General features: G+C 46.1%; 1 protein-coding gene across 1 annotated transcript in view; it reads right to left on the reverse strand.

Moving 5' to 3' along the window:
- Positions 1-19,127, reverse strand: part of fbrsl1 (fibrosin-like 1) — a 287,043-nt gene that overhangs the window by 35,268 nt on the left and 232,648 nt on the right. The window contains exon 7 of the mRNA XM_053420416.1: positions 2,054-2,102. Within this exon, the coding sequence (XP_053276391.1) occupies positions 2,054-2,102 (49 nt within the window). The remainder of the gene's footprint in view (positions 1-2,053; positions 2,103-19,127) is intronic.

A 19,127-nucleotide genomic window follows, 5' to 3' on the forward strand; every position in this document is an offset into this window, starting at 1 on the left:
TTGATCTGTGTGATAATCACAAGAGACTGATTGGATTGTCTGGATGTAATTCCAAGGCCCTAATCCTCAGCCCTGTGTGCACATTAGCAAGATCCACAGAGGCCTTTGTTCACCAGCTGACATGCAAGGAGTGTTTGAGTGAATGTGTGTTAGAGACGGCGGCTGTGCATGTGCCTGGGCTATCAGCTCTCCACGGCGGTGAATGTTTATATGCAGCCATGTTCTGTACGGGCATGCGGGGGGAAATAAGTCAACACTCTGACAGCTGACAACAGCGGTAGTCCAGCAGCCCGGTGGAGAATAAATGGAGTCAGACACGGTCTACTTGTTTTCTAAACCATGCAAGTCTGGAAGTCATTGTCATTGTGAACGCTGGTTTCATGAGGCCGACTCTGGTCACAGGCCATCTACATCACACAGCCGGCAGGCCTGGTTTCTCTCCTCGTTGTCAGCCATGCTTTTCCACTCAGCAGTCACAGCTACTGCACTCAAGCAAGCAACGCCTTTCTATGTTAAGAGGGATTCTACAGCAGCTTTCACAGCGGATGTTCTGATCGAGAGGTGAATAAAATGGAGGTTAACAAAACCTCTTACTTGTGAAAAGGCAGTAGGTGGATTTACACTGATGCAAGAGCTATCATAGGCTGTATTCACACTAGTACATTTTCCTTTGTTAGACTGATTTCAAACTAAAACAATCTCTGTCCACACAAGTGTTTTGGCTCCATATCACTCCTAATCTCCCTCTACACTAACATGCCTGGAAACCCACATCACATGACATCATACGTACACTGGGCATGTGCATGTCAGTGTAAACAGCAATGCATGAGCTATTTATAGCTCGTCTCCGACGCATTTAAACAGTTGTATCATTGTAAAAAGCTGAATTTAACCGCTTGACAACTGTTAGTAAAGACAACAGGATCAGCAAAGCTTGTAATTGATTACCCATGTTGTGTTCTGCACTGGTAGCCAAGGTTAGTGCCGGGTGTTTTCTCCCGTAAAGGGGTCATGTGATAGAAGTCTGACAAATCAGCTAAGGCTATGTTGTGACCAAAAAGACCCAATCAGCATTGTTTCCACACATATCAATAGTGTTGACGCCAGGCGTATCTGTGGTAGGCTTAATACTTTTTCAGACGAAACGTAGTAGTTTGGATGTAGCATTACATTTCGAAAATAGAGCGGTGGTCCACCAATGTCTTATTTACATATCCAATCTGTCCTGCAGAGACCCCTACCCCTCGAAAAAACACCTCCTCATATCGCCATATTTTACATTGTTCTGCACTTCCACCTCCTTCTCCCTCTGCTTGTGTTAATAGCCCTCCTTCTTGGTTCCTGCCCTGGGGGGACGTGGGCTGCATGCTGCTGTCTGTCACTAGTAGGCTGATAGCACCTCCCCTCCCCTCCCCTCCCTCCCTCCCTGCATAAACAGCTTGACACCTTTCCCCCTGTTCTAACCAAGCAAGCACAGCGCATTTAGAGAATATTGCTGAATTTCTGCACCTGCATGGTATCGGTGACATGCGAATATACTAAGTCCTGGACACACAAATGCACAAAAATCACGTAAAGTCACATTGCAAAGACCCTATAATCCACATTTGTGTATATGTGAGTTCAGACACACAGAGTATGTGTTATCTGGGGGGCTGACAAAGCTCTTTCTCTCTCTTTCCTTTGGCATCCATTATGTTCCAGGCCTGCTGTCAGAGAGCTTGTATTGCCTGAGGGGAAGTTCCCATTTTGGGAGCATGTGGCAGGGAGGCTCTAAATCCCCTCTAATGAACCAATATGTAGGAGGGCTAAGCCTCTGGCGGGGTCGTCCAAGAAACGCCACTCGGGCAGGCAGGCAAAAATGTATGCATATGTAGTCACCAAACCTTGTTTATGTCTGCTGACATTTAAATCTGAATGGGAGCTGCAGGATTACAGCTAAGGCACATTTGGTCTCATTCGCAGAAAAAGCCAGTTGTTGTCATGTGTATGAATGAGGCAGAGGGAGAGAGAGTGAAGGGGGAGAAGAGAAAACAGGGTGGCTGCTTACCTTTGGGTGTGGTGGGGGAAAAGAGCTTCTCTGATCCTACATCAGACACCTGGAAAAACAAGAAGACAGGTCTTTAGTGGATGTCTGATGACGTGATAACTTTAGATAATCCCATTAAAATTTTTTTAAATACAACGTAAGACTATTTATTTAAACTAACACAAGAACATGACACTTAATGGGACAAAAGGCTACAAGTCCAGCTCCCATACACACATTATAGAGTCAATCAACAGCTTCCAACGAGCCAACAGGAGGAGCTCCCGCTGTACCTGACGGTCCCTGTCTGACTTTTTACTGGTGAAGTAACATTAGGTGGCACTGTTGTGCCACCTGAAAACCCTCATAAGAAATGCTGTCAAAGTCAGAGGAAGTCAGTGAGGTGGCTCTGCGGCGTTAGAGCACAAAGGCTCCTGCATACGTGCTTCCACTCAGAAATCATACTAAGCTTTGCATGGAAATGTTGCATGAATATAATATCGTAATATTCCAAAATAATAATTATTTTTCAGCAAATTGATCAAAAAAAAAAAAAAATCATTAACAGCCTCTACTGGAAGTAAACAGATGATCCATCAACAACAAAAGCATTTCCTGGCTGAAAAACAGAGATGTGGCAGATGTGGCTGATGTGACGGTGAGCATAGGAAACCTGGTCGACTACAGACAGAGGTTGAGTCAAATACATGGGGCAGAAAGACATCTGACTATGAAGTGATAGCAGAGAGTCTAGACTAAACACTGCATGGTATTCTCCTCCCTGCTTTAGATGGTATGTAGATTCTGGCAGGCACCGCCTAAATCAAAACAAACCATACGTTTTTACAAAAATACACGTTCACTGGCCACACAGGACATTTATAAACACTGTACGACCAAAAATTGTAAAATCCACACAAAACCTAGCATTGTGTAAAACACAGTAGCAAACGGTCGGTGTGCTTGGGATATAATATTAACAATAAAAATACCCCCCAGCGTGTTATATCAGCCCATGTAGGGCCTTTGTTTCTTTGTCTTAAAGCCTCAATTTTTCACTCCTCTCATTTGGGTTGCGCAGACGTGTAAAAAGGATGCAAGAGCTGAACATATGTTCCACCCAAAGGGTCTGAGTGTCCTTAACTGCGGCGCTTGTATTTTATGCAGCACAAAGGGAGCATATGTAAAGAATGAACAGTGAATCAGAGTGAGTGAGAGACAGAGACAGAAAGAGAAAGCAAACGATTTTGTAAACACAGATGGCTGTCCTTGGCACCCCTGTTAGTTCTTCACAAGTGTTTTGAGGACGTCCTCTTCTTTCCAAGACCTCCCAATTTCTCCTTCACTGCCACTGTGTTACAGTTCTCCACAGTGTTTGTCTGTCTGCGCTTGATGTCTCGCTTCAGCTCTAATCACAACAGCCAAACAGGGATAGTGACAACTCGACAATTTGCTTTGTTCTCAGCCGGCCATGTAAAACACAGGTAAGAAAACCATACAAGGCAAATGGAACAAGGAGAAAGAACTAAATACAATAATTATATATTACCCTAAATAAAACTATAAAACATGACTGCAAATGAAAGTGAATGGAGAGTCAATGCTGGTGAAGTATTAAGAGGTAAACTGGATAAAACTCTGATGATACAAATGACATTATGAACTTCAGTTTTCTGCAGTGGCCTTGGCTTCTGCTTGAGCATACGTGGCCATGTTAGTTATTAGATTTATATATAGAAAGACTAGAGAACCAGTGCGTTTCAGGTAGTTCAATGCCCAAAGCAAATGCGGGACAGGGTCAATAACAACTCTTTAGTTTTTATCTCGGCAAGAGGAACATTCAGAGAAGAGCTAACACTCAGCTGAATTGAGATGCTTCCTGTTTCCTCTTACAGTAGATGAGGTGAAAGACTATTGAGGAAACAGAGTGTTGTGCATTGCCCTCACTCAGTCTCCCAGAACCAGGGCGCCAGGCTACAACACAGGCTCTTTGTTAGCTTTGGACGACATTAAACGCTCCAGTACCAAGCCTGAGCGTAGCGGCAGCACAACCTCAGCCTTGAATCCCGGCCCTGGAGGCCCTGGAAGAAAAATATGGGCTCAGAATGAAATGAAGCTTGTCAAATGGACACGGGAGCTGGCTCAGGGACTCGCTCAGTGTGGCACGGGGGTCACAAAAGCAAAAGAGACAGGTTAGGTCGTGCCATAACTCACTATAACAGTTAAAACAACTGTTATGACCAGAGTGGTTATCCAGAGAGCAGCGCAGACATAACATGTTACTGAGAAAGAGAACAGAAAATGCTGAGTTTACCATGTGTTGACCTAGATCTCTTTATTCCTTTCCTGGCCATTTTGAGTGTGCAGCGATCTGTTTTATATTCCGAACGTATTCCAAGGAACATCAGCAACCAATATTTAGCTTTTAATGCCGTGTTTTGCACCTGCCAAGTCTGCATGAGTCAGTCACATAATCCACAATTACAAGGCCGGCTTACAAAAGCACTTCTTAAAAAGGCATGTCAAAGCAGAGCCCTGATTTGGCTTGCTGTTGTTTTTGTAGAACTTTCTGGGTTTTGCTGGTCAAGTTGACATTTTTTCACGGGGCTGTGCTGCTGGCAGTCTGAGCTGCCTGCGGTTGTGGTGTGCAGAGGTCATGTATAACAAATTCTTCACACTCTCTTTGTTGAGGCAACCCTGGGTGCCACTAAAAACAGACCGGGAAAGACGAGAAAGAGGGGAAATATGTATAAAGAGAAAGAAACAGACAATGAAAAAAAGAGGAGCAAAGGCCAGGTTTTCCAAAGGAAACAGGGAAATTTAACCATTTAAAAAAATAATGGGGGAAATTCAAGCCACATTGCCTGGGAGCCAACAGCCCTTGGAGCAGGCCGCAGGAAGCCTGACCTTTGTGGGGGCCGTCTGCTATTTGAGCCTGGGGCTTCAGGAGCCTGGCCTCATCTCTGGAGGGCCGTCAGCAGGCCTCAGCTTTCCTTCCCTATTCTATTCATTAGCCATGCTTTATGATTCAGCTTCCTCTGAGCCACACAAGAGCTCCCTGAGGAAAGAGACTGCTGGAGAGAGGGAGAAAAAAGGGAGTGAAGCTGAGGGAGGGGGGAAAAAAGCAAGAAGGAGGTCATAGGGCCCAGCCGGGACCCGGCTCTCAGCAGCTGTGAAATCCTCCCGTTTCCTCGGCAGTCATAAAAGGAACGAGGGGGAGAAAGAAAAGGAAGGCGGCCAGGGAGAGAGCTGGGCCAGTAAACCCACCATCTGAGTGCTAACTCCCTAAAGAGCCACATGCAGAACCATAATTCCCAGATTTAGGGAATGCCAAATTACAAATTACACCGCTGTTTGTTTTAAAAAGTCCCCAACTTCCCTGAACACCAATGACTTATTGGCTGCATAAATCTCCAGATAATAGCAGAGCCGCAAAGGGAGAGCAGGGAGGCAGAAACCCTTGTGAGCAATAAGTGAGACATTTAACTGCGAGGCGAAAAGCATTTGCTGTCACAGCAGAGAAGCACGGGGAAAAAAAGAATATTAACAAATTGTCCATGTCCACATCACTTTTACTTAACAACACACCAAGCTAATTAATTTAGAAAATCTGAGACAAGCCTAATTGCATTTTTTTAGTGTTAAAAAGCTTCCACGCTAATTTTTTGCACAATGGGCCGACGGGGCGATGCAGGCAGCGAGGGAGGGCGGCATAATAAACTGGATGACCTTCGGGCATAAATTTATGAAAGGCATTGATCAGTTAAGGCTGTGATTTCAACGAGACAGGAAAGTCAGCAATTACCCAGATTCAGTTAACCTCATTAAGTTAAGACTGCTGAGAGACCAATTTCTCTCCCCACAATCCCCCACCCACCAATCCCCTTGCTCTTTATCAAACGATCCGAGCGCTGCCCATCTACCTTTGATTACCTCCTATTGAGCGTCCTGCATTACGTCCTGCAGACAATCTACAAACAGCAGGAAATCACCAAGCAATAGATTCGATTTACGCAAACTAACCAAAACCAAATTTGGTAACACGATCCCATCCCGATGTAGCAAATCAGGTAAAGCCCTTCCTCTCCCTGATGGAAATACAATTTAGACAGACTGGCAGTGGTATCGCAACAGCTGTAGTATGAAAAGAAGGGAAACCGAAATCGTCTATACTTAAAATTTACTTGTGAATCATTTGGCACATCCCACACTCTTGACAGGCTGAAGAGGCAAAGCGACAGATTTTACCAACATAACACAAACTAATCAAATGGGAGACAGCATCGTACACATTGGCTTCACTTAAAAAAGGACAACAACGGAGAATAGAAAAAACACTAAATAAATCACTCACAGCTTAGTATGAAAAAAAACATTAAACAAACAATCCATCACGACAGATACAAATGAGCTCGACAACGCTGCAGAAGTATGTTGTCCTGCAGTACAAAGGGACACAGTATGTTACTGTGCATGCTTCCTTGACAGCCAAACAAGTGGCTCGAATGTCTCGGTGTAGGCGAGGACACTTGGAGGTCCTGTGCAAGAATACATGGCCACTCTGTGCTGTGCTGATGTGACATGATAACACTACAGTGAGGCTTTGTCAGGGAGCATGAGAGACAGAGATAAAGAGACAAATATGAGAAGGAGAAAGAGACGAAGGGACACGGGCAGGAGGGCATGTGTCCTGGCACGGACGATCAGGCTCTCAATTACCCTGGCTGAACCCTGGCCGTGGATCCACGCTTCTCTCACACACACACACACACACACACACACACACACACACACACACACACACACACACACACACACACACACACACACACACACACACACACACACACACACACACACACACACACACACACACACACACACAGTTAATCTGCTTCCCTACTTGGGTGTTTTATCACTGTCAACTTCCTGCTTCACTGTCCTTGCTTCCAATTTAGCATTTAGTTCTGTTCTACATCTGCATACTACTAATATATTTTTTCTCTCCAGGCAGGTGAAGATGATGTGGATTGTTTCTCTACATAATTATTGATACATTGTCTTAAGGAAATCCTCGAATGATTTTAATGTGATTACCTGATTTTACATTATTGGTTATGGTTGTTGTGTTAAAAAAAGAAATGGAATGTTTTTTACGGTCGCACAATGATCTTGAACAGGACATAAAGAAGGTTATCATATGGTGGGTAAAAACAAATCTTGCAAACTCTATAGCAAGGGCCTGATTTTCTCCGCTCATGTGGGAGAAGCTTGGTGCTTCAATAAACACAGCATCAGCAGCCACTCAGGGCGCTCAACCGATGTCCCCCTTTCACCCCAGAAGTCCGCTAATGCTACTTTAGCAATAAACGCTGCATTAGCCTTGCACAGTGGGCCTACAGCTCCCCGGCTGCAACGGGAGACACAAAATTAATTATCTCCCCGCATTTGTCCTCGCGTTGTTCCAGAAACTTAATGACCTCCCGAGCGGTCGTTTATTATAAGCCGCAGCAGTGCCATGCATTCCCAAGGTGGGGAACAGCCACCATCTACTTTACCTCCAATTCCCACCCACCACTGCTGCTGCTGCTGCCACCGCCTGCTTGTCAGAACAGGTGTGGGCCAGCAAGACTGCGAAGCCCCCAGCGAGCATGATGGGATATACAGCATGAACGGAAAAGAGAAAAAGAGAGTAGAAACCTCCCACGCAACTGGCAACCAACAGATACTCGCCTCGACTGGAGCATCATTAAGATGATAATGAATTCCATAGTGACCGTGTAGAATAGAGTGGTCTCCCCTTGCACACACACACACAACACACACAAACCTCTTTATGTTTAGCCCTGAGATCCTCTTTTTACAGCCACGAATAATGCATGTGTGTGTGTATGACAGTGGGCCAGGGATGACGACTCCTGCTCCCTCTCCCCCTAGCAACAGACGCAGGGAAATGAATGCCAAGAGAGGAGCAGGGGGGCTTGAGCTTTGTGTAAAATATCACCCTTCGTCTCGCTTACCGCACCCCACACCACCTCTCCTACCTCCCCTCCCTGTGCTGCTGTGCAGCAGTTGCTAGCCCTTATCATGGCTGCCTGTCAGTTTAGTATACAAATTAGCAGTCTATCAGGGGAATGCAGGAGCCTGTTTCATCAGTAGGGAGAAGGGCAGAGGCGCGCATTGCATTAAAGCCTCCTGCCGCCGCAGACAGAGAGGGTCACAAATCAACGCCGCAGCGGGCCCACAGCCAGCTCTAACCAGATAAGGAGAAATGAAGGAAAAAGGACAAGGCATATTTCACCGGAGAGGATCCAGACCTACTCCGACTCCCTGCAAGGGCCCAGGATAAAGGATAGGGTGGGCGGGTGGTGGGGGGTTATAAGGAGGGAGGAGGTCACAAATCACAATTTCCACCCCACAGATTACAAGGTAACAGAACGAACATGAAAACTAGTATCTAATAAAAAAAAGGAAAGAAATCCCATCTGTAAAATGTCCGGGACAGAGTCAGAGTAAGTGCTTTCGGTTGATTATCAAGTAGGAATTGCAGGAAATTAGAGCTAGCACATTCTCGTGAAGTGAACCTGTGCATGTTAATACCAGCGGAGACAAAACGGCTGCGAAGGGTTCTCATTAAGTGGCATAATGCAATGAGGCACAGTCTAAATTGCAGCAATAAAAGCCGACAGACAAATCATCTCGACCATCGCAATCCATTTAACTCAATTAATGCAACACCAGATCTGAGCTCAGTGGTTTAAAAGCATGCACGGCTCTCCTCCCTCGTCAGGCTTAGGGGGATTGGAGTAGTGGGGGTGGGGGACTGCACCTGAGAAAGGTTAGTGGTATCTCTTTTAGGATGAGTATCTCTTTGAGGTCAGTGTGGCACAGCCGTTGCACTTTGATTAAGCCCAGCTTAAGACCAGGGAAATGGAGAAAGAGGGAGGAAGACAAGCGAGATAAAGGAAATAGGGGACAGGAAAACAAAAGCAGGAGATAGCAGTAGCTCTGCGCGGCTCAGCTCGGCACAGCTGAGTGTGGAACGGGGTGTGGCCTCCTTCTCCTTTTTAATGTCAAAATGTGTGCCAGCAGCGATAACGGCCGCAGGTAATCTCCCGCTGGAATCAGGGGGGCTGTTCATCATTACACTGTGGCCCTGATATAGATCAGAGCACCGGTGGCTTCTCCTGGCTCTCCAGGCTTCTTGGCAGCCGAGATAGCAGATAGCCCTTTAAGACACGACTCACCGCTCCCCGATTGGCTGGTCAACGGCCACAACCAAATCCTGGCTCCCTCAGGGCCGCTATGAGGAGGTGTGATAGGACAGGTCACTGAAACTCACTGTCCCCATATCCTTTTGTTGTAAAGCCTTTACCCCATTGTCAGTGTGGGTGGTGGAAAGTAAAAAAAAAAGCCTTTCTGGATGTTATTGTCTGAGAGGCAGGATAACAGACAGGCGGATTATTTCAAAAACAGCTTTCTCCAGAGCTCTCACAATGCGGCACTGGTGTTGCTGTGGAGAGGATCCTGGAGGAGATAATAATAATATTCCTAGTCAGAGGCTTTGCTGCAGTCGAGCAGCCTTCTAACAGATAGATACACACAATTCTGACTGGCCCGCCATGACATAATCGCCCTGCAGAGAGCTGCAGGCAAGCTTGGTAGGCAAACCACCTCTCACTGCAGCTTGTTAAGAGAAAGGTGGCTTTAAGCACCGCTCAATAGAAACTCCTATTGAACTTGTTTTTCATTTTTTTTTTATATCTCCATCTGAACAATGTCTAGGTGAGTCATAGCCCACCTCGGGCTACACAAGTTACAGTCTTCCTTTCTTCCTCTCTCTTAAGATTGTACTTCGCTTTTGACCTGGATGAATTTGCTAAGAGGGGAAAAAAACAAACTCGGCAGGATCTTTAATAATGCAGAGATAAAAAAATAAAAAATTGGTGACCCTTTCCCTTGCCTCAACCCACACACGCTGAGTTTCTTCTGCAGAGAAAGACAGCAGACAAAGAGAAGAAAAGGCAGAGCTGGCACTACATGGAAATGTGTGGTAGGCAACAGGGTTTTTTTCCTCTGGGCACGGACACCTCTAATGAGAGGGAAAAATGCACGGCGAAAGGCAGAGCTCGCCTGTGATTTTGAGTAATATGAATCACCTACCCTCTAACACAAATAAATATTGTTCTAATACCAGTGGGAGTTTAAGGTTGACTTTGGGTTAGGACAACTATGGGGGATCCAGGCCCCACACACCAGCCTCCGCACCAGTCATCCCACAGCTTCCTAAACCCTACACAGTTCACACACTAGATGCCCGTGACCCCTGACCTTTAAGCACGGCTCTCTGCTGAGCTCGCCACTTATCAGTGTGATAGGGGGTGTGAAGTTGTTGATGCTGCTCTAGTAACAGCATCTCTCCCAAACGACAACAGGAGCAGAAATGAGGCAAAGGGAATTCAGGAATTCATCTGTGCATCCTGCTCATGTGTCAGCTGCACCCATGAAAGTCAACCAGGCTCTCAGGGTCAACGCAGCCACTTGTCCTGCGGCGGAATGAAAGGGGGATTTAGGGAGGACAGGAGGTTGCAAGTGGAGGAATGGAAACTGGAAATGGGGCTGAGAAGACAGGCACTTTCTGCCAAATGTCCCATTGGTCTTGCACCGACATGCCCTTGTCACTTTCAGGCACACTATCCACCCTGCTAGCACAAACAAACATGGTATGCGCTATATAAAGGAGTCTCAGACCCCCAAAGCCCCCAGGTCATGCTGGAAAGGGATGTGGCACGTTAAGTGGAATTTACTTTTGATGCAGACATCAGGCCTCAAGTTTCTGGCAGCTGTAACCCTAGCTCTTCCCCAGGGCCCCACTGCAGGGTTGGACAGGACATCCAATGCCCAGGCAGTCACCTTTAGAAATACCTTTAGTGCTCAACTGCCGTTATAAAGGGAGAGGACTGGTGCTGGTGGATGTCCGGGGTCACTGTTTCTAAGGAACTGTGGACAATATAATATTAATTTGAATACCAAAGAGAGGCAGGAGCGATTGCTATAGGAAGAAAAGAGAACATGTGTATTTTTCTAGTATTTACTTACTTCTGATATTACTAGGTTGAGCGTTTTGTTTTCTGAGGTTACAAAAATAATTAAAAACAGAACACGGACTCTAGCCGTCCACTGTTTAGTAACAGCAAAGGCTCTTTTTGACTTTGATTTTCATTGAAACCTTTGTTTCACCTCATAAATCCTTTTGACTCAGGCATGTCATGTCTCTTTATTATGGCAAAGTGTCGCTCTGAACTGAGCTATGAGCCCTTGCCCCCCCCCCCCCCCCTACATCTCTTTCATGACATGGCATACGGCTTGAGCTCTTCTGTCAGCGGTGGTCCAGATGTGTGACTTAATGCGGGGTGGGTTGGAGTGTATAAATAACCATGATGACATATCAGCGAGACATGCCGCGAGCTTTGCTCTGTAAGGGAGGAGCTAACCGCGTACCTCTAGGGAAATCCAGCTAAAGCTAGTTGAACGCCAACACGACAACTGCAGAGGCCTTGTGAGAGAGCTTATGGCTTTAGACTTCACACTTACTGTGTAACTTCATTCTAGCAAATCCCACTGTGACCTGACCTTGACAACGGCCATGTTGCTGGCAGTTTTCCATTACAATGATCATTGCTTACTGTATCTGCGTGGGAAAGAGTAATGAATTGCATAGACTGATGATATCTGTGGCTTATATTGCCACGCACAGTGGTTATAGCCTGTTAATAAGCTACTTGAATGGGGAGCAGTTATATAAACCTTAACATGAGTCTGGATCTACATTTTCAGTATTTAGCAGCATCCTAATGTGTTATAATTGCCCATTTTGTGAGCTTTGTTTCCTCTCATGAGCCCCCGTGAACTCTGTGTAAACCCACTGGCTGTTATCTCTGATAACAATAACAGCACCTGTGGAGGAATTTGATCTGGCATCCATCCGAACGAAAAAGCCTGGATGGCGGAGAAAGCAGGATGTAGATACATTTGATGTGTTTGCATTGCTACAGCAGATTTATGAGCAATCAGAGAGAACTATTAAAAGTTGTCGGCCACGCCAAGTGTATGCAGAGCATCATTTGCTCTGGATTAAAATATAATGAAGCAAGTGAATGCTACTTTGTCTTACATGCAACTCCTTAAATTATTCAAGTGGAAAGAAAAAACAACAGACAAGGAATGTTCCCTGGAGCACTGATACCCTTTTCTGGGCTTGTTCATGATGGCAACAATGAATATGTTAGCGCTTGTTAAAAGCTTTGTTTTCCTTGGGAGTCTCTGAGCATATGAGTGGACTAAATGAGCAAAAAGAACGCTGAGTCACATGCAGAGGCCAGTCTTCCTCACCTCAGATACGGCTTCAGTGATAGTATTGGAGTATGTGTACATAATGCATTAAATCTATTGTTTGCAATGCATGGGAAGAGGCAAGGTTAAACAGCTCATTACTGCACCACCGCATTGACTTAACAAGTCGGTTTCCTGTCAATAAAACAAACCTTACAGTCACACCCCTCAGCCAACCCTTACATGTTGAGAAGCGGACTGTCAATGCTTTCTGATAACTGGTTTAATTAGCAGTGTCATTTAAGAACCTGGGCTTGTTTTTCAAGGGTAATTCTATGGCAACCTCTATTTCCATTGAACTTCATTTCAACATCCTCACGTCCAGAAACACTCAGGCTGGCTCAGGTGGCTCCTGTCTGTATTTGAATAAGATATATGCAAACAGATGAAGTCAAAGCAGAAGCTTGTGTGCTCAAGCAGCCTTTTCTCACATTTGAGAGAGTCCTTGGATTAGTTAGCCGAGGCTCCAGGGCCTTTATACTGCATGCTATTCATTCAGCAGAGAAAGAAAAAAGTGTGTTTGCATTTCACGTCTGTCAGTGGCAAAAATGTGTGTGGTTGTACTGTAGAGGCCAATGTAAGCAGTCCAAAATGAAAAAAGGTGAACTCTAGAGCCAGCTGAAACCAGATTGTCCATCATGCAGGATCCAGAGGAGAAGCCCTTGGAGCATCTTTCCCTTACACTTATTCTGTCAGTTCAATTAAGGATTTGACTGCTGTAAATGTTTTTTAGACATATGTAATTAGAGACCTTTCCCTGTGACCTCTCTCTGAATACTGAGGACATCACCCACGTCCATGACGCCAGTGTGGGGAGGCACGAACTTCTGGTTCAGTGCCCTTTAACCCACAACAGATCAATAGCCTCTGTGTAATTAGAGTAGGTAAAAGAGATGTGCTCACAGGCTCAATCACCTTACATCCCCTGCTTTCCATCACAGAAATACACATGCAGATATGCTCACAGACAGAAATCAGGCAGGAACCTTGTAGTTCACCCCCTTACTATACAGACAGACGTTTGTTTGCTAGCATAGCATGGCTTCCAGCGTACTGGGTCACAACAGGGGAATGCAGGGGGCATGTGTGGGCCAATGTAGTGGTGACGGGCCGGTGGAAACAGCTCTTCTGTCTCCCTCCTCCTCATGCTGGGAGAGACTTCAATCTGCTTCCCTGACAGTTACACTTGTTCTGTCAGCTCAGCCCCCATCCTGTCACTAACAGGTGGCCTGTCCCTCACAGCAAAGTCATTTGCCTCGCACAGCAGTAGTCGTGGGTAGCCCCAGCCAAGCTGCATTCAGGTTTCCAGAATTACAGCTCAGGCCAAAGAGAAAGGCAGCGGCAGAATGCAGAGGAAAGGGCCGGGGGGAGGGAAGGAAGAAAAACCTCCTCCGATCAAATAAATGCCACTGTAAGCACAAGTGACAAGTCTTGTTTGGGGTTGTCTCTGCTCAGGGCCTGAAAGGCCAGCACTGCCTCCTCTCTTCAGATATGTCTGCAAGCAACGTGGGTGGGTTAGGGAGGGAGAAATGTCAGATTGGTGCCATAGCCAAGAGTGAGAGCAGCCCAATTATATTTCCTATCCCTCAAGAGCCGGTCAGCCCCCTCTGGTAGAACGAAGCTTCTGCCATCTCTTCCCTCCTCACCTCTCAAGACACTGCAGATAGATAAATAAATGACAGCCCCGCTGGGGCTTGGCCCAGCCTCCCAGAATACATTGCAGAGGCTGGCTGGCTGCCTGTCCGTTTGCCTTCACCTGGCATTACTGCAGATAGACATTTTTCACATTATTATTGTTGCATCGTCTCCATTGCCCTTTTCACTCACTGAGTTGTGGTTGATGATTGCGGCAGAGGACCCGAGGAGACTGGAAGGAAATGTCTCTTGTCAAAGTCAGCATAGCCTAGCTTAGCAGAAATTTAACAAGTTCCCTGGGCTCTTTCCATTCACTCTCTGACGGAGCACGGAGCCAGGACATGGCCTGCTGACAGCCCTGGGCATGTCACTGTCACAGACCCTTGATAGGCTAGAGAGAGGAGAGGAGAGGCAACAGGGCTCAACCCCCACAGCACTCGCATTTAACTATAAAACTCCCTATTGCTGCTTTGCCTCAAGCCATAAAAGCCCTGCTATTTGGAAATCTGACTTTATCCAATATAGCGCAAAAACAAACTAGCCTTAATCACACACAGACAAGTTGCCTTCCTTAGTTCAACGACTATGTCTGGGCTGTCACAGTAAATTGCTTACAACTTGACACTGAGCCAAATATCCCAGGATGTTTGTGTTTTTACAGTAATAATCAGGTAGAAGCCGACAGTGAAATACTTGAGCTCAAACTGCGTGTGTACGAGCATTTTTCCCCCCCACACTCTCACCACTCCCCGATGGTTAAACCCAAAACCAGATGTTGTGGATCAGTGGGGATAAAAAACAAGGCGAATAAAAGCGGAGGATGGAATGGTATGCATTAACTATAATCAAAAAGAAACAAAAAGGAGACCAGGATGCTTTAATTACTTCTCACATGTAATTTGGTTTTGTGGGGGCAAGCCATGCGCTGCCAAGAAAAGAAAGATGAAAAGCAACTTAAATTACATGGGGAGAAAGTGCAGAGGCTTTTTACACACGGCCCATCTATTCTCCACAGCTGTAGACAAGGCTGATGACTAGCCCCAAAACCTTGCTGTAAATTGTCCATGGGTATAGGACTCAGATGGAGCCGCACTGGATTTAAATTGTTCAGCATGGCCATGACTTTAAGAGAGGCGCTGAAATATACTGACTGACAAAAAAGAGTGGAAACTGTTTCCCTTTAAAAAAAGAAATGTGCTTTTTTTTATAGCGTGCATGAGCCTGCGACCATCCAAATTAAATGAATCATAGATTTCTGTTGTTTTACTTCACTTATAATCATCTAAAAATCCCCTCCAACAATGTCGTTTTCATAATTTCTCGTGCCAATCTGCCAAGTAGCCGAGGAAATGCGTTTTTCTTGGCCACCGGAGAGAGCTTGGATGAGGCCTGAGTGAGGTGCTCCATGAATCTACTTCATAGCCGTCCTCTGTTTGCAGAGTCTCTCTTGACTCGCTGGTGTTGCCACAGTGCTAAATTGCACAGCTGTTCCACAATCTGTGGCGGTGTTAATTACCCAAATGTGAGCGGCAGCTCGTCAGTTCCTCACTAACGAAGGGGCCTGCTTTCCAGCGAGGGTGCCGTATGTTTGGTATGTAGGCCCATTTCCACCCAGCGCTCCCCAGGCTGCGCGCGGACCACCCGACACATCCGCATCCCGGAGAAGATGCATCTAATTAAAGCTCAGGACTCAAATCTGCTTACTAAGGGGGGGAAAACACACGGGCTGGATTAAAAGACGGGGAGCGGGGTGGAGTGGGACGGCGGGCTTTAATAGACTGCAAGTGAAAGGGCTTAGGAGGAAATATGAGAACTCTCAATAGTAAGATCCCAGGCATGGCTGGAAGGAAACGCTGTGTAAATGTGAGCCGATCAGTCAGCGTTTGTCAGTCTGATCCCTTAGCACTCCCAAAGCCTCCAGGCAGAGACAGACAAGCAGGTTGTTTTCTAGAAAAGTGGCTTCTCAACTCCTCTGGTTGGCCCCTCTTCCAAGGACTTGTACATCAATTCTCAACTACTACCACACAGAGTGACAGAACTCAACAGCCTCTACTGAAAGCCAGAAACACTTAGTGATCCAACAGAGATGGAATACAAATAATGATGTACAACTTTGGTGATGTGTTACAGCAGCTGCAAATATCAAAAATGTGCCTTTCCTTCCTCTCACTCTCTCACATGATGGCAGTACATGACAATGAAGCCCTCTCCAGTCAGACACTGTAAACTGTTAATGCACTGCATTACTCAGTACATCACCCCACTCCTTGCATGAGATGTTCAAAACAAAGGTGTTAAGAACTCCCCTCATGTATCATACTTGCTGGCTAAAAGCCTAGCTGCAGTGTCCCACCCACCTCCAGTTATACATGAACACCACCGCCTGAAGTAGCACTAGGAGACTACATAATGAATGCATGAAGCTAGGTGTCACGGGGGCTCGCATGGTGCACAAAACGATGGGGCAATTAGGCCCACACGACACCTCGGGATGGCGTGATGAAGGACCCCTGGGCTTGTCTCCTCCGCCTCTGTTCCTCTATCATTAAGGATTGAGCAGCCACATCTGGCTAATGGCACGCCTGGGGTTCCTGCTCAAACACTGTGCCACGCCGTGCACATTTAATTATGCCTCATAAAGGTAACAAAAGACATGGCTTGCTCACGGGGAAGCACTGTTTGGAAATCGGTACGGGAGACGGAAAGAGAGGGAGATGAGGGGAAGACGGAGACCTGGCCAGCTGCCAGAATTACAGGTTGACCCAGGTCGGCAGCTTCAAAAGAGGGGGAATTCACTCGAGTGTCTCCACCTCTCCTTGAGATGGGTCCCAATGAGCAGGCTGAGAGGAGGAGATGCTCGGTGGCTGAGAATCAAAGGGCCTCTAGTTTGTCTCCCCGTCTTCTATTAGATCAGCGACTGCACTGGTGCTGCTGTCAATGGCTAATTGTAGAAAGACCGAGAGGATTAAAGGGAGCGCTTCTTTGAAATATGCATTGGTTTTAGCAGCTGTTTGAGCTGAAGAGGGACTTCTTTGTAAGGTGGGACGGCGAGAACAACAAAAAACAACCTCACAGGAGAATGTGTGTAACAGCGCTGTGGCCTAGTGATGTGACCCACATGACTTTCCTACCTCTTAGGCACCGTGTTGTTCAGCGGCCCCTTGCAAACAGCTCACCAAATTCAGCCGAGAGCATGAAACACATATTACCCCCTGACTGAGTGACTGGGTGACCTATGACTTCAGTAGCACCTGGAGGTATTCAAAAGACCATGGTTGGCTGCTTTGTGCGGCACACAGTTGACATTTTGAGCCGAGAGAAAATATTTTAAAAAAGGGACAAAAAAACATGAGCTGGGACACAAAGCCCAGGTCTCTCTAAAAGCAAATATCTACATTTAGGAAACGATATCAGGTAGGAGGAAATGAGGGACAAAGAGCTGCGGCTCATTGTCAGGGCACTCCAATATCTGGCAGGTTGAGAACTGGCTAACGCCACAGGAAAGGTCACTGGTCACTTCCATTTGGACCTGCACATAAATCCCCCGCTGTCCAGTGCAGTTAATAACACAGCCGGCTCTGAAGGAGCTGCCATGCAATAAAATGGGGAGAAAAAAATGCATTTTGTTTGGCCAACACCTCCCTGTCCCTTTACAGCCACTGGCCTTGTGCAGCCCTTTGCGTTATTTATAACTTAAACGTTAAAAACAGAGACATCTCTGCAGTGTGCATTAAAAGACAAGCCTGCCAAACGCCTCGCTCCACGGCAGCTTCCTCCTCTGTAAAGTCTCCCTCTGCTTTTGGTGTAGAGAGAGTGTTTTATGGCAAGTCCCTTGTCAGGATTAAGATGTAGATCCAAGTGCCACAGGGACAAGCATAAATTCTCCATCTCCCACTGTGGGCCCACAGGTGGTGGAGCTCGGGGAGTGTCCTTGAAGTATGAATAACATCACATGCTATGTGTCATCTGTTATACAGTAATGACATGTCCTCGGAACAATCCACATCTCCTGTGGCCCATAAGTCTAAGAATGCGAGAACTACTCGCTTCCCTGACGGCGAATTTTGTCAGCGGCCATAAACATTATAACAAATACAGTTCATGTTCCTGTTGTAATTTGAACACTCTATTTGCAGGAACAAATTAATATCTGGGGCAGAAGCTGTGTCGGTGGACTTACAGATATCAGATTGAGCACCAGGGAAACATCAACAATATCCTTTTTAATGCAGTGGAGCGGCTATTGTCAAGGACCCGGGTTGAAACTGTTCTGCTTCCAGTAAATCAGAAGGAAACACCAAGCAGAGACACAAAAACACAGAGTACTGTTCTAGTGGTGCGGGCCTTAACGGATGCACGGAATGATTGGTACGTTGTTTTTCACCTCTACAGAAAAACCCACTTTCATACGAGCAGAGTTTCTTGCAGAGGGCAGCTTAAGTCTCAGAGTATAAGCCAATTTGGATTAGCTCCACATTTTAGACTGGTTCCAGTTGGGATTTACTTACTTTTAGAACACGTTCCTCCCTAAGCACAGCTTCAACTCTAAGTGCATCAAAAACATAGTTAACTGACATCTTTCCCCCCTTTTTTTCCCCCAACGTGATTTCACAGATTGTTGCATATTTAGAGCTTGACTTGACTCCGTTGAAAATAACTTAGCAGGCTTCAGTTTACAATACACACTGATAACATTCTGAGGTTTTACACACTGTCGTCACTACTGAGAACATTGGTGTTGCATTCAAAACGCTTGGGCTATTTTCTTGAATGTCTCTTCGCTCATTTTTCACATCCGAGTTCATGCACGGATCCAGAATAAATCTCCATTTCTTCTTCTATCTCGTAACCAGGCTTCAGGGGGCACAAGGCATTAGTCTCATGATGCTGGGTTTGTCATGTCTTCCCCGGCTGTGATCTGCCTGAACTCTTACATTACAAATAGCTGGAGGATTTTTCACCCTCTTATCACATTTGGCAAGCAGGCCTGTCTCTTATCAGTTTTCCTCTAGAGATAAATGGGCTTTTGAAGATAGGAATAAGAGACGTTTTTGCAAGCTAATTCCAG

This window comes from Pleuronectes platessa, chromosome 4 (genome assembly GCF_947347685.1).
Source record: "Pleuronectes platessa chromosome 4, fPlePla1.1, whole genome shotgun sequence".
Taxonomy (NCBI): domain Eukaryota; kingdom Metazoa; phylum Chordata; class Actinopteri; order Pleuronectiformes; family Pleuronectidae; genus Pleuronectes; species Pleuronectes platessa.